Source organism: Pogona vitticeps, chromosome 2 (genome assembly GCF_051106095.1).
Source record: "Pogona vitticeps strain Pit_001003342236 chromosome 2, PviZW2.1, whole genome shotgun sequence".
Lineage (NCBI taxonomy): Eukaryota > Metazoa > Chordata > Lepidosauria > Squamata > Agamidae > Pogona > Pogona vitticeps.
Window position 1 is genome coordinate 229,073,260 of NC_135784.1, and position 16,021 is coordinate 229,089,280.

Here is a 16,021-nt window from a genome sequence, read left to right on the forward strand (position 1 = left end):
CTAGTGTCCCCACCGCTGCTTGCTAGAGTATCTGACTTCGCTGTAGATGCTTTTAAACTGAGCGACCATCTTCCTCTCCAACTTAGTCTGAGAGGCATCCCTATGAGCAAGGGCCCAACGGCTGAGGTTGTCAAGGCCCAGTCCTGCTCCCCTAAAATTCGGTGGGACAAGCTAACCCAGTCTAAACTGGCCCTTCTGTTAGCGAAGCCCAACTTTTTGGCACTCAGCTCCGCCATGCTTTCGGCAAACTCTCCATCGGAAGTGGTAAATCTGTATAACCAACTAATAGAACTTATCACCTCTAACTTAGCGCTACCTGTAAAGACCTCATGCTCAGCCTCACGCCAGGGTAGCCCGTCTTGGTTTGACTATGAATGTCAACAATACAAAAGGGCGGCCAGAAACTGTTTCAAAAAGTTCAGACAGCTAAATTCTCAGCAAGCACTTAAAGAATACTTCTCTTTAAATCTCCACCTGAACAGGTTAGTTAAAATCAAGAAGAACAATTATGAGGTAGCGTTATGGGAAAAACTTTATCAGGCTACGATTCACTTTAATCCTCGCTCTTTTTGGGCGACGGTGAACGGCTCTTTCAAAGCAAATGGCCACGACCCCAAAGCAGTCCCGGCTTCTGTCTGGATGCGGCACTTCTCAAACCTCTTTTTCGACAACACCGTCCCTCCGTTAGACGTGGTGTCTGAACCATCTGCAACCCCAAACTGGCCGCCGGTATTAACTTCAGAAATCAAAACCCTAATTGCCTCACTCAAGCCTGGCAAGGCGCCCGGTCCCGATATGATAATGGGAGAATGGATGAAATCCAACCCCGATGTCTGGGCTCCTATCCTGGCAGGTCTCTTCTCAACGGCTATTGCCAGCGGGTCCCTCCCGGAGTCCTGGAAGCAGGCCATTGTTGCCCCTATATTCAAAAAAGGGGACCCCTGTCTCCCTGAGAATTACAGGCCAATCAGCCTTCTTTCAATAGCAGGCAAGCTGTACGCCAACTATCTTTTGGTCCATCTCAACACTTGGATCACTGAGAATAACATCCTAGGTATTGAACAGATTGGGTTTAGACCAGGCCACTCCACCTTGGACCACTGTGCAGTCCTGTCTCATCTCGCTTACAAGTACTCCATAAAAGCTAATTCAAAATTATTTGTAGCCTTCTTAGACTTAAAAGCGGCCTTTGACAGCATTGACAGGCAGCTACTCTGGGTCAAGCTGGAGAAAACCGGAATCCCTTCCAATCTGATTAACCCCATCAGGCAACTGTATTCTAACACCTCCTGCAGGATAAGATGCTCTTGGGACGGCCTCCTTACAGAAGCGATCCCTACAAATAAGGGAGTCAAGCAAGGTTGCCCATTGGCCCCGACTTTATTCAACCTGTTCCTAAATGATCTAGCTCCAGAACTGTTAACCGTCGATGGTCATTTTCCAACTCTTGGAGATCGCAAGATCCCAGTCCTTTTATATGCCGATGACGCCGTACTTATTTCGCGCTCTCGGCTGGGCCTTAAAAGATTAATAAACAAATGTCTGGACTATTTTTCCATTAACAAACTTCATTTAAATTATCTGAAATCAAAAATTCTAGTTTTCTCCAAGTCCCGCAAAATATACAAATGGACCTTTAATCGTCATTCAATTGAACAGGTGAGGACTTTCAAATATCTGGGATTACTATTCTCAGCTGACTGTTCCTGGGTGGGCCATCGTAATATGGCACATGCAACTGCCAAAACATCTTCAACGGCTATCTCCAGATTCTTCTATAACAAAGGGGGCCGCCTAATCCCGGCAGCCCTCAAAATATTTAATGCCAAATCCATTTCTCAAGCTTTGTACGGCATCCCTATTTGGATCAACGCCTACCACAAATCATTAGAAAATTTTCAATCAGTTTTTTTGAGAAGAATCATGGCCATGCCAAACTGCGTGCCATATGAGGCGTTATGCCTCGAAACGGGACAACTCCCAGTAAAGGACGTTGCTTGGCACAGAACTTGCAAATACTGGCTAAGAATATACTTTGACCCCTCCCAAACAACCCTACTCTATCATCTAAAAAAAGATAGTTGCCCTCCTGCTGATGGCTGGCTAAGGAAGATTGAACAGATTGGTCTAGATCCGGAGTCCTTGGGTTCTCTCACGTTCCAGGCCGCCTTAAAAACCGTCAAACAAAGACTGGCCGACATTGATTCGCAAAACTTATTAAGTGCCGCAAACAGATCCTGCTCACCTCTGTTCTGGAAACTTCCCCTGGTAGTAGGCAGCCCACCGGCCTACATTTCCATACTGCATAATCCCGAAATCAGAAGGGCAATTTCGTTAGCCCGCTGTAATTCAATTCCCTCGGCGGTGCTAACAGGCCGATTTAATAATATCCCCTTCAATAACAGATTATGCCCCTGCATGATGAATGTTGTAGAGACATTACCCCACATCTTATTCCATTGCCCACTTCATTCGACCGCGAGGGACAAATTCCTCGCCTCCTTTCCACAACGAAAGCCCTGGCTTACTGACGAAGCATATTTTAGTTTTATTTTACAGCGGTCCGACGAGCACTTTTTGACTATCCTCGGCAAATTTTTGCTAGACATAATCCAAACTAATACAGAACGAGAATCCAATCCTAAGTTTTAGTGTTTTAGGGGCTGTCCCCACAAGTTGTACTTTCTACCCTTTGTATGTCTGCATGCGCTTTTTATGCCAATAAAGGTAAAGTAAGTAAGACTGTATGCTATTGCAGCTTCCTCCTTTTTTAAAGGAGTGAGAAAAGTAGGTGCAGGCATGGTTCTTTCTCAGGTGCAGGCCAGAGATGCAGGCAACTGTTTTGCACCTCTCATTTTTTGCCACCTTTTCTTAGGCGGGGGACACGCTCCCACTGAAAAACTCTCTAGCAAGAGCAAGGTTAGCATCGTCTATAAAACCAACGGGAGCAGCAGAGCATTCCTTGTTCAAGCAGTGGGAGCACCAAGACCAGCCCTGTAAACATAGTTTTTAATTTCTTTCCAGTAGAAAGAGTGTAGGAGTACAACATAAAACCAAGCTAGAAAGTATTGCCCCACATGGACCTGCTTTAGTTTAAGAACCTCAGTAGAAAGCATTCTTTATCCAGTCCAGCACAGAAGACATGCCTTCTAGGAGCATAAGATAAGGCCGTCTCAGTGGCTGCTATTAATCTCCAAAATTTCCTGCCAAGGGAAGGTAAACTAACACAATTTTCATTTGTTTTCAACAATGGCAAAGAGAGTTTTAAAAGAATATAGCAGATATTTAAGGTTTTGCTAAATATATTTCAACTGGGACAGTGCTGTTCATTTCTTTTATATATGCTTGTGTTTGAAATATATATTTACCTTAACATTTTATATATATTTTTATTATTTATTATATTTCAGTGTATATTTGAACAACCTGGAGAAATATCTGTAGTAGAATATAAATTCAGTAAGTAAATAATGGACTAAAATTATCATGAGTACAAAAGAGATTTGTAAATAATGTTTAATGGGTTGCACAAAGAATGTATTTTGCATGATTTTTATACAGTATTGTGTAACATTTACATACATTAGTAGATGCATGGAAGCATGGAAGACCACACTCAGTTAAACTGTTTGACATGTGGCATAAAATAAAAATGTGATTTTGTCAAATGATACTTAGCAATATGTCAAGCAACACTGTGCTAATACATGTGTTTATTAGTAATGCAATTTTGAAAGAAAGTATGGATAGAGGGCATATGTGTTAACATTCATTGTTATGCGATCCACAGCACATTAAGACATTTACCTTTGCCAATCCAGCACGGTGAGCACCTTTCGATTCCATATACGCCAAGTATTTGTTAAATTCCCTGAATTCATCCATAGTAGGGTGAAAAGTCATGATTTTACAGCTTGCATTTGGAGGAGGGTCCAACGATTGAGTGGCCATGGCTGCTTGGTGCTATACCTGCTAGTAAGCAAATATTAATTACTGGTGATTAAATATATTTTAATGAAAAATATTTAAAATGGTTTCCAAAGGTTTTATACCAAAGCAGATAAATCTAACTGGTAACAACATTGTATCTCTAAATTATTTTTATCAAATTAATTATTTTTCTCATATTGATTGCATATTAAGAAATACAGAAAGAGGCATACAGGAAATAAGACAAAGGAGAAAAAAGAATATAATAGTGTGGACAAAGCCGACAAATCTGAACACTTTCAAAGGTCATAATTGCTTCCATAGTGTCTACTAATTCAATCATATTACCGTATTTTTCGCACCATAAGACGCACTTTTTTCCTACAAAACGGGGGTGGAAAGTCTGTGCGTCTTATGGAGCGAAGAAAACAGATTATATTTTCCTGTTTTCTTCTCCTAAAAAATTGGTGCGTCTTATGGAAAGGTGCGTCTTATGGAGCGAAAAATACGGTAAATATGCTGATCAATCTGAAGTTGGAAATGTAATTTGTAGTACCCTTTGTTATTCAAATAAACTATTACAGAGAGGAGCTCAATATCATTTATGGATTATCTGGATCATGGTAACTGATTCATGTTCTGAGACATCTACATGGTGCACAATGAACTACTGCCCTTCAGTGCACATGTACACAGACCATAAAAGGAAACAAAAGATCTGTGTATGTCTCCCATATCCAGTTTAGTTCTTCCTTCAATAAAGAAAGGTGAGATCTAAGCTAGATAGGCTAAAGCAGTAGTTCCCAACCTTGGGTAACCCAAGTGTTCTCGGACTGCAACTCCAGAAACCTTAGCCAGCAGAGGTAGTGAAGGCTTCTGGGACCTGCAGTCCAAGAACACCTGAGTTACGGAAGGTTGGGAACCACTGCGCTAGAGGAAACATGAAATCTCTTATTTCATGTAATGGCCTACCATGATATCTATGTGCAACACAAGCACTAACAAAGATCCCTTCATGTATATAGAGTAAGCACAAGGTGTACAGAAGGATTGTTATGGATCTTTTGGTTTTTTAAAAAAGGAAACTGTTACATACAATATAAAATAAGCAAAGTTAATGTTTTATAAAGTACTGTAAGAACTGAAGGCACAAATAATTTATTTGGGACTTTACAGGCCACAATTATAAACTGTAAAGGTAAATCTTTCTTTTCGGAAATGAGAATGCTAAAAAAATATTATTTAGCAGTTTCATATATACTGAAAACAAAATGAAGGAAGACCTAGAAAAGACTAAAAGTGCTATTTTACCTGTTAAACTGGTAACTGCTTTCTGCATCAATCCAACAATCTATGTACTGGAGATGGGGAGGAGAGAGAAAAAGAGAACAGTAATTTGTATTACTGCTTAAATAATGTTATTTTCATGTATTTATAACTATAGCAACACATTTTATTAATTTTGAAAACAGCAATTTCTGTAGATCTATATTCATAAACTATTCTATTTTGAAAATGTTTAATATGCAAAAGATGACTGATGGGATAAAACATGTAGCTCTGGGGAGAATAAAAATTAAGTAGTAAGGAAAACCTGAAATTGTTGGTCAAAAGATACTGCAATATGAACTATTAGGTAGGTATGTGAGCCGTGACAGAACGATAATTGTTAGAACAATAATTCTATTTTTAAAAATGCACCTGAGTAGAATTAATGAATTCTGGATGTAATACTAAATTATATATTTTCCAACTTAGATAGGGATGCCTTATTGCTTATTTAGCAAGTTCCTTGGATTTTAGAGGTGCCACTCAATGTCCAGTTTGGACCATCATCAGCCCCCAGCTGCATACTTCTGCTTTTGAAAAAAAGTTATGTTTTTAGCCCTTACAGGATCAGAGATATAAGGCAAGAAAGGTAGCCAGTGCTTTGACTTGCTGTTTCTACCTTGTTTCCCCAAAAATAAGACAGGGTCTTAAATAGTTTTGCTCCAAAAAAAAACGCATTAGGGCTTATTTTCAGGGGATGTATAATTTTTTTCATGTACAACAATCTACATTTATTCAAATACAGTCATGTCATCTTCTTCTGGTTGCTGCACAAAGCTGCACAATGGTGGAGAATCGGGTTTCACTCAACTAGGGCTTATTTTTGGGGTAGGGCTAATATTCCAAGCATCCTGAAAAAATCATGCTAGGGCTTATTTTCAGGTTAAGTCTTATTTTCAGGAAGCAGGGTAAAAGTCAAGACTTTTTGTATGATTAACTAATAAATAAACCCATGCACATCTTCAGAGGCCTTTATACAGATATAAACAGAAGAAATGGGTAGATGTCAAAATTCTGAGAACATGTTTTATTTTTGCAAATAGCTGAGATCTGTTTGCAGCTGTACTTGCACTACTTTTATGCAAACAGTGGATAGAAAGCAATTAATCATAGCAATGAATGCTAGCTGGAGGTTTATGGGAAATGTAGTTCAAGAACTTTTCAAAGCTCTGATATTTTGCTTGTTACAACACTTCCAACTTTGGCAGGGAGTTGGACTCAATGAAGCTTGTGGAAGAGTGTTGACATCAGCAGGGGAGATTTTCATTCATTAAACACTTCCTCCTTTTGTCCTGCGGTTCATCCAACTGGAAGCAAAACTGCAAAATCTGATGGCAAAAATAGCAGTCATCACATGACATTATTACCAGAAGCTCAAAGTCTATGGCAAGATATCTTTCTTTCTATAAGCAATGTACATGCCAGCTTTACCTGTTCCCACTCTCTATATGTTATTCTGAGGACAACCATGTAAGATCACCTTGGCAGAGAAGTAGTGACTGATCCAAGGATGTTATGTGCCACCAAATCAGATACAGCTTATAGCAACCCTAATAGGGATTACAATATATTAAAGGTCTGTTTTTAACTGAGCTTCCACAACTGAGTGGGGATTTGAACCTAGGCCTCCTAGTCCATCACTCTATCCACTGTACCACACAAGGTTGGTGTAGGTACAGTGTTTTACGCTTCCACTCGACCCTGAATCCAGAATGCAGAATTTATGGCATTTATTTTATAGCATATTACAGGTTTTATCTTGTCTCTATTGCTTTTTGAAGTGAACACAAATCCATTCAGCCAAATCATCCTGGGATCTGGTACCCAATACTCCAGTGACGACAATCAACAGCCAGAGAATACTATCTGTGTGTTCATAAGGTTTGTGTAACTGTCCACAACTAATTGCAGTTAACTGACAAAGTGCTGGGGGACATCTTGAACAAGCATTTTATACCTAGAAACTACCATTAAGACCCCTGTTGACATTCAGTTATCCTTCCAGGGAGCACTGTTCAGTAGACTTAATACTTGTTCCCTGGTGCTTTGTTCCCAAGTATTTGAACATGTTCAGTGGCAGGATGGTTTATATTTGTTTTATTTTCATGGGTTGGAGTCCACCAATACGCATTACAATATTCTATTTGTATTCTAATACAGTGGTGCCTCGCATAGCAATCGCTCCGTTTAGCGATGAAATCGCTTTGCAATGGACTTTTTGCCATCGCAAGAGTGATCGCTTTGCGATGGCCCCTATGAGGAAAATTCACTTTGCGATGATCGCAGGGCAGCGCTCCCCCACGATCATTACAAAGGCCCGCCCGTCAGCTGTTCCAAAAAGCGAGCCCTTGGGCTGCTCCCGGAGAAGCACTTCTCCAGGAGCAGCCCGAAGGCCCGCCCATCAACTGTGGCTTTGGTGGTGGCTTCAGAAGCTCACTGGGGGGGTGGGCGAGAGCAAGGGGGAGGGAGCGCAGCCGTCTCCAGCCAGCGAGGGCTCAGAGGCAGGCAGCCGGGAAGGGGCGTGCCTCTGACAGCCAGCCAGCCCCGGACGCCTGGTCTCATTGGCGGGGCTCTCCCGGGGCGCAGACGGGGCGAGGAGGGGGTCTCTGGCATGCCGCCCCCCCCCCAGCCAGCCACTGCCGCCCTGATCCCGGTCACGGGTGGGCGCCTCCTCCTTTGCAGCGCTCTGGTTCGGCACCTGCCCCAGGGGTGCAGGTGTGGATCGGGGCCAGGCCCTTCGCCCTTCCTTCCCTCCCTCCTTCCCTCCCTCCTCCTGAGGCGCCAATCCAGAGCACCCCCGCTCCCCCCCAAAGGCCCGCTTCTCCGGGAGCAGCCCAAAGGCTCGCCTTTTGGGACAGCTGATGGGTGGGCCTTTGGGGGGAGTGGGGGCGCTCCAGATTGGCGCCTCGGGTGGAGGGAGGGAAGGAGGGAGGGAAGGGCCTGGCCCCGAGCCAGAGCACTGCAAAGGAGGAGGTGCCCACCCGGGACTGGGATCAGGGCGGCAGCAGCTGGCCGGGGGGGTGGCGTGCCAGAGACCCCCTCCTCACCCCATCTGCACCCCGGAAGAGCCCCGCCAAGGAGACCGGGCATCCGGGGCTGGGTGGCCATCAGAGGCACGCCCCTTCCCGGCTGCCTGCCTCCGAGCCCTCGCTGGCTGGCCACGTTCCCTCCCCCTCACTCTCGCCCGGCCCCCCCAGCGAGCTTCCAAAGCCACCGCTGCTCAGCTGGGGGAAAATGCCACTAGGGCTTCAGAAGGACCACGGGGGTCCTCCCAAATGCCCCATTTTCGCACAGCTGATCGGCGGTTCCAAAATGGCCAACTGCTAAGGCGGTGAAAATGGCCACCCCTATGGAGGATCTTCACATAACGGTGAGTTCCCCCCCCCCATAGGCACGCATTAAACAGGGTTTAATGCATTCCTATGGGGTTTTTTGCCCCGTATAGCGACGAATCCGGATAGCGACGATTTATCCGGAACGGATTATCGTCACTATGCGGGGCACCACTGTATAGTGGTGTCTTGACTTACGAATGCCCTGACCTACAAACAATTTGACTTACAAACAACTCCGGCTGCAAAATTTAGCTTTGACTTGCAGCTGGAGCATTGACTTACGAATGGAAAAAGGCAGTGAAAAAAGGCAGGAAATTCAGCAAGCCAAGGAGGAGGAGGGGCCACCGCTGTGACCAGAGCACTCCTTGCATGCCTGCCTGCCCACCAGCTCGCCTGCTCCCTTCCTGGCACGACTGCTGATTCTGGCCACCTGTTTGGCGTCTCTCCTCCTGTGCGCATGGGAGACCTCCCTACTGCCATGGGAGACCTCCCGGGGGGGCCCCGCCGCTGCCGATCACCACCTTCAGGCTTTCCCGGGGGTAGACCGGGCCTACCAGGGGAAGCCCTCCCCTGGTAGGCCCCATCTACAAGGGAGGGCTTCCCCTGGTAGGCCCATTTACCCTCGGGAAAGCCTGAAGGTGGCGATCGGCAGTGGTGGGGGACCACTGGGAGGTCTCCCACGGTGGCGGGGAAGCCCTAGGAGACCTCCGAAGGTGGTGATCAGCGGTGGCGGGGGACCTCGGGAGGCTTCAGACCGGAAAGGTGCTGCTTTTTTCCTTTTAAAAACGTTGTTCTGGGTGGGTTTTGGAGGGTAGGCTTGGGCTCGGGGGGCATGTTTCTGTGCTTTGTTGTTTGTTTTTTGGTGTTTATTTATTTATTTATTTATTTATTTATTTATTTATTTATTTATTTATTTATTTATTTATTTATTTATTTATTTATTTCGCACTCCCAGTGTGGGATTTGCAGTGGGTTTTTTTTGGGGGGGGAGGTGGTATTTTTTTTCTCTGCCGGAACAGATTAATCGGTTTTCAATGCATTCCTATGGGAAATGGTGCTTTGACTTACAAATGTTTTGACTTACGGCCACCGTTCCAATACGTATTAAGTTCATAAGTCAAGGCACCACTGTACATTAAATACATTATATGTTTAAGTGGCTGTTAGCCTGTTCTCAGATCAGTGAAACAAACTTATTATCTCATTTCTCTGTGGTTTGAAATGGAATGTTAGCATGCAATATCTTATATCTTGACAGGTTTAACTACCACAAACATTTTGTGCTTAATGAAGGTAATTCTCATGGCGCTCCTTGTTTAGAAGAAAGTCACAGCTGGCATAGCATAATTTGGACATGTGAGATTTGTTCAACTTTGGATGTCTGGAGGCCTATTTTTCTGTTATAAGAGAGACTATAATGTAACATTATATTTTGCTTTGCCTTGATTGAGATAGGCTTGCGGCTAAATGCAGAGCACAGCACAGTTTTTCATTGTGTAAATCTGTTTGACTGTTACTATACTTTTCTGGCCAGATATTTCATTTACTGTTTTTCTGTTGTTTGTCAGTTTTTTTCCATAGTCATGCTGCCATTTATTCAATCAAATACAAAATGGAAAATAATAAATATACAGAAAAATATTTATAGTAGACAGGATGGTAACACTAGAACAAAATTTGAAAGACAGTGTTAGTTTTCTAACTTTTCCATGGAGGTTGAAATTACAATCCTATACCTAAATCCCACTGATAGTCCCAACTAGAACAGACTCATTGAATCTATGGAATGTTCATATGGGAAGATTTACCACTCTACACTTTACACTTTCTGGCTCTTCTCTAGCTGGAATTGGCACTGGATTTAAATTCTGGTGTTTATTTAGTACCAATGAAGTGTGGCATATAGACTGTGGGTCCATGGAGGATAGTGGTTTGTGTTTGATTCAGGGTAGATTTGATTTAAATCAAATCAATTTAAGTCACAATTTAAACCATGATTTAAATTAAAAATGATTTTTTTAAAATTTAAATCATGATTTAAGTTGTGATTTAAACTTACTTTTTAAAAAAGATCATAAATTTTTATCTACCCTGATTGCTATTTAGAATTTTAGGATGCTACGGCAGATGCAATCACTGACATCTTGCGCAGTCATAACTATTCAATATTTTCCTTTAGCAGAAATTACATCCCTTCACCTTAGTCAAAAGAGAGTAAGGACTCCAGTATTCAATGCTCCCTTCCAATCGCTCCAGAGCTCACGGTCCACTAGCCACTCCTGGCAGAAGAAGGGAAGACTAGTCTCCCTGCCAAGCTGATAAGTGGCTAGTTGACTGTGAGCTCCAAAGCGATTGGAAGGGAGCATGGAGCCAGTTGCAGCAGCAGACGGGTGAGTGGACGGTCCAGCCCCAGGGGGCAGGACCCTCATTATGTCCACCTGTGTGGGGGTATTAATATATAAATACAAATACCCCAATCTATAGTTAGAAGTAGAGAGTAACTCACAGAATTCTCATAGAGGCCAACAATTTATTTATTACAAATGCTTGATTCCGACAACCTAACTGAGAATTTTATACAAAGATGCCACCAGACCACCAATATGATCCAAAAATCCAAATAGATAATACAGTGGGGTCTTGACTTAAGAACGGCTTGAGTTAAGAACATTTTGACTTAAGAACCACTCTCATAGGAAAATATTGACTTGACTTACATACTTAGATTTGAGTTAAGAACTGAAAAAAAAACCACGTGGGAGGCAGGGAAAGTGCAAAATGTGAACTTTCAGTTAACTGTTGGCCAGTGAAAGGGTGCCTGTCTGCTTCCTCACTCCTCCCAGCGTTTAGAGAGTGGATTGGGAGACAGTCTTCGGACTGCCTGGTACTGTACTGCCTGGAATATATTTTCCCTGCCTTCCCTGAACCTTTCTTGACCTAAGAAAAAAAGAAACAAAATATCCCCCTCTAGTGGTCGAAGGCGGAATAGCAGCTTCCCATTAGTTTCTATGGACGGAAAAGAGCAGATACGGATCAAATAGTTTTCAATGCAATTCCTATGGGAAATGCAGATTTGACCTGAGAACTTTTTGACTTGAGAACCGCCTTCTAATACGGATTAAGTTCTCAAGTCAAGACCCCACTGTATTAGTCATAGTAGGAAATGGAGAACCTCTATTTTTTTTCTTTTTCTTTCTTTTTGGTTTTTTTACAAATAAGACTAAGAGTGGACTGTGATACAGACCATGAACTGCTAATACAAATATTAAAATAAAGTTTGACTGACCAAGCACACAGATTACCTGGTGCAGTCTCTCTCACTGTTCTAAAATACACTGTATTTACACTCCAGGGATACATATTACAATAGGACCACTGTATCTGCAGGATAAGTACCTGTGGTTTCACGTATCCACTTCCTAGAAAAATAAATAAATAAAACCCATGTTCTCCGTGTGTATTACCAGGACTGGCCATTAGATGGCACCAGAGACTGTATACTTAATGGACCTAACTTGTGACCTAACATCTGTGAGGGAAACAGGTTCCACTGAAATAGAGAAGCCACATTTGCAGCTGGGAGGCAGCAGTTGTTGATTTCAGGGAAGCCTCCATTACAAACGGGAGGGAAGGAGACCCAGTCCTTTAGCAAGACTGGGCCAGGGCTCCCTCGCTCAACCACGCACAGACACCAAAGAAACTTGAAGTGCTTTGTTTATCTGCTATTTATGACATGGGGGGGTTGGAACTCATTCCCCACTCAGTACTGCTGTACAGGGATCAGTATTTTGGTAAGAAATTTATTTCCTATTTTGGGAAATACATAAGCGACAAGAATGAAAAAGACATCTTGAACACTCATAAGAAACATTTGTACCAAACAGAATACAAGTAAAGGCCTGCAACCATCACTTAGCAGGAGCATGTTTCAAATAAAATTTTAAGAAGATTTCTTACTGTCATGGAGATACTTCTTTTGATATACAGATCTTCATGTACTTCTGATAAGAACTATAATGTATGTTTGTTTACATGCTAACTTTCTCCTTACTAAATTCTTAATTAAGTCCAGAAAAATCTGAAAGACTGAAAGGAACAGAAGAATATTTCTTGGACTTCTAACTTACCTCACTGCATGTTTTAAGGATCCATTTAAAACATATGAGAACCGTAAACTTGTTTTTCTAATGGAAAGGAACATTACTGGATTTAGTATTCTAATGGAAATTTTCTTTGATGCATAATTCTACAATCTATAACCAGGTAGCAACTATATTAAGGCTATCCAAATATACACTAATTTGTGGTCAGTCTTGCAGACGTCTTCACTGGACAATATACTGTTACAAAAAGCAGGAGTGGGGAAAAAACACAGGTTCTGTGCAGTGGACTGGACAGACAATATAGACATCATTGGATATTTGCTCCCCATAAAAGAATGATTGATGGTAAATTATTGAATTCATTCTCAGAGGCCTTCCTTCAACTATCTAAAGATTGTGCATGTGTGGTGGCAGCATTACCTAGTGAATGACCACCATCACCTAAAATTAATCTTCTGTTTTACTAGATAAATACTGCTATGTTTTTCTTTACTTTTTCCCTCAGCCTACCAAGGACATTATGTCCTAAATCCAATTGCTAGTCCAAACTAGAACACACCCTCTAAATCGAAGATATTTGCATTACATAAATGCTGACTTACTATTCAGCAATTTGTTCAACAGGTCTACTCTAGATGCCATTAACAATTGGTTACATGTTTTGTCCAGGTCAGAAATTAATATGAGTAATTCCTGTAGTTTGAAAAACAGAAGAATCATCATCGTCATTTGTTTATTTTAACAACCTCTGATGTCACCTGAAATCTGTATGACACGTACTAGTGTTTAATCTATTTAGGTCTGAGCCATTCTCCCCTTCCGTTTAACCACACTGACCAGGCAAACTTCAACACAGTGTGTGGCAACCTCTCCTGCCAATCAGATCAAGAACAGAAGCACCACTGATGCTCTGTGCCCTTCCCACCATACAAAACACTCACAAGGAAAAAGAAAGTAGAGAGGAAGAATGGCAGTCACAGCAATAATGCCTTCTTCTAGCAGCTGCTGCCTACCTGCCTTCATAGTTTAATTCCGTGGTTCCCAATATTGGGTGTTCTTTGACTAAAACTCCCAAAAGCCTTCACCTGAATTGTGCTGACCAGGATTTCTGGCAGTTGCAGTCCAAGAATATCTGGAGACCCAATAATGGGAACCACTGGCTTCGCTGCTTCTCAGTTGGTTATGTTAAGAACAAATGGCTCTGAAGGTTCGAAAAGCCAAAGCATTAAGGGGACGACAGATCAAAATCACTTGTAATAGGGATAAAGAGGAGTTGCCATAGTCTTCACAAATATATAACAGGTGTTTTTAAAAAATTATTATTTATTTTATTTATTCAATTTATTTACTGCTCACATGCTACTAAGGCCACTCTGGGCTAAAATAAACCACAATAGCAGAATAAAAATAGCCACAAAACATAACTACAATATAAGAATCAAATAAAATATAAACCAACTAACTAAAAAACAACATAAAAGCAATTAATGTAAAAAACATAACTTTAAAGGCCAACCCATCTCATAATGCAATGGCCCAAAGGGTCCTCAGAACAAGATACAGTATTCTCATAGCTGGCTGAGATACAGTCATACTATAAAGGCAGGTAGGTAGAAGCTGCTACAAGAAAGTGGCTAGCAGCAACCAGGTTAAGTGGCGCCAAGTGAGTGCTGGTGGCAGCTTTTCCCAATGCAGCCACCAAGTGCTTCACCACCTTAGACTACTGTTCCAATCCAGCCCTACTTCAGTACCACCCTTTTCTTCTCTTTTTCATACACTCTCCACACTGCTTCCCTGAAAAAAAATTCCCAATAAAAGCTTCTTTATAATTTTGTGCAAAAATATATTATCTTAGAACAGTATTGCTTGATTACAGCTGTCAGAAATTTTCTTATGGTCCTGCACCAATGACTTTATTTTCTGGAGCACAGTGAACTTTTTATTTGTACTACAGGAAAAGATGTATCCATTACATGACTGTTTTATGTAACTTACTCTCCTACTACAAAGACAAAGCTACACTTTCCAGAAGGAAAAAAAAAGACAGAATCTGCAGCAACTTCTGTTGCAGCAGATGACACAAGCCTTACAACCATTCAAAATGGCACTCAATACAGTTTTGTTTTTTGTTTTTTTGCTTTTTTTTCCCCAGAAACTCCATGGTTTCAGATGGTAAAGGACTGCCCTTTTTTTCTACCAATTGTTTGCTTGTCTCTTCTTCACTCTTCTATTTACCACCCCCTTGTTCCTCTTTTTAAGGGCTGCCATGTCTGATTTTTTTTCTCTCCTTTGCCTTTCTCCTTAAAAATGTACTCAAAACCATACAACACTTTAAAAAAAGGAGGTGGGAGCAGGGCATGCCCTTATCATGTGACATTACATCCAGCTCCCAACACACACAGCAGCAGTGTACACTCTCGCACACACTCGATTATAAGGGAAAAAAATGCTGCAACAGAGTTGTGTCTGTTTACCACTAAACCACAGCAAATATATTTTCTCTAGTTTATTGCAAAGGTGTAGCTGCAGCCTTGGAAGTGAAGAATAGATTTAGTCAGAATTAGGGTTTAATCCTTGTTCAAATAGGAATTAAATACATTCATTGTAGTCTCAGTGTCCAGTCATCTGCCCATCACATTAGCTGTGATTTAGTGCTTTGATCATGAACTATCCTGCAGACCACTTAACAAACTAGCTTCTCCCATTTCTGTTCTGTTTCTCTCTAATGCCTCTTATGTCCTATCTTCTCTTTCAGGCTGGTTAAGTACAAAAACAAGTCATGGACAATCCACAATTTTGGCTTTAGCTGTTAACAACAAATCATGACATAAATAGAGTTTATAAGCCACAATAGATGTTGGTTTCTAATTATTATCTATACCAGGATAGCAAACTGCTGTATGATTGTGGAGATAGGCTTTTAACAAAAGAATCAGCACAGAATTAAACAAACCACAGTCCAACAATTTGTAAACTTTTCCATTGATTTTATCATACCTGCTATTTCAATGATGTAGTTTTTACTGAAACATCTCCAGACACCACATCCTGATTATACAATATAAGCTTCATTTATTGGAACTATCACTAAATAACAATCAATTCAAACCTGCAGCTGACAAATTAAGTCTATATGCCCCTCGTAACTTTTGTTTTAATAAAAGTGTTTGTTTATGTGGTCAGACAGGAACTTCTTGTGTGTGTGTGTTTTTTTAACTGACAATCTAATTGAATTCTGTATGTGGAAAACAGGGCAACTCGCCTTGCCCCAGGAAGCAAAATATCTGGGCCAACATTCCTAAGCATTCTGATTATTGAGGTTCA

At 41.7% G+C, this 16,021-nt stretch overlaps 1 protein-coding gene across 22 annotated transcripts in view; it reads right to left on the reverse strand.

Moving 5' to 3' along the window:
* The window catches only part of KDM4C (lysine demethylase 4C), a 345,084-nt gene that overhangs the window by 327,226 nt on the left and 1,837 nt on the right, over positions 1-16,021 (reverse strand). For 15 of the 22 annotated variants that reach the window (XR_013541488.1, XR_013541487.1, XR_013541486.1 and 12 more), the window contains exons 2-3: positions 5,242-5,288; positions 3,808-3,969 (exon numbers count right to left, since the gene is read on the reverse strand). Coding sequence is in view for 16 of the 22 variants with exons in the window: in XM_072992136.2 (XP_072848237.2) it covers positions 3,808-3,951 (144 nt within the window). In the remaining 6 variants the exon portion in view is untranslated. Of the gene's footprint in view, positions 1-3,807; positions 3,973-5,241; positions 7,691-16,021 lie in introns of those variants that run through there. The other 7 variants (XM_072992138.2, XM_072992133.2, XM_078385039.1 and 4 more) reach the window with 3 other exon arrangements.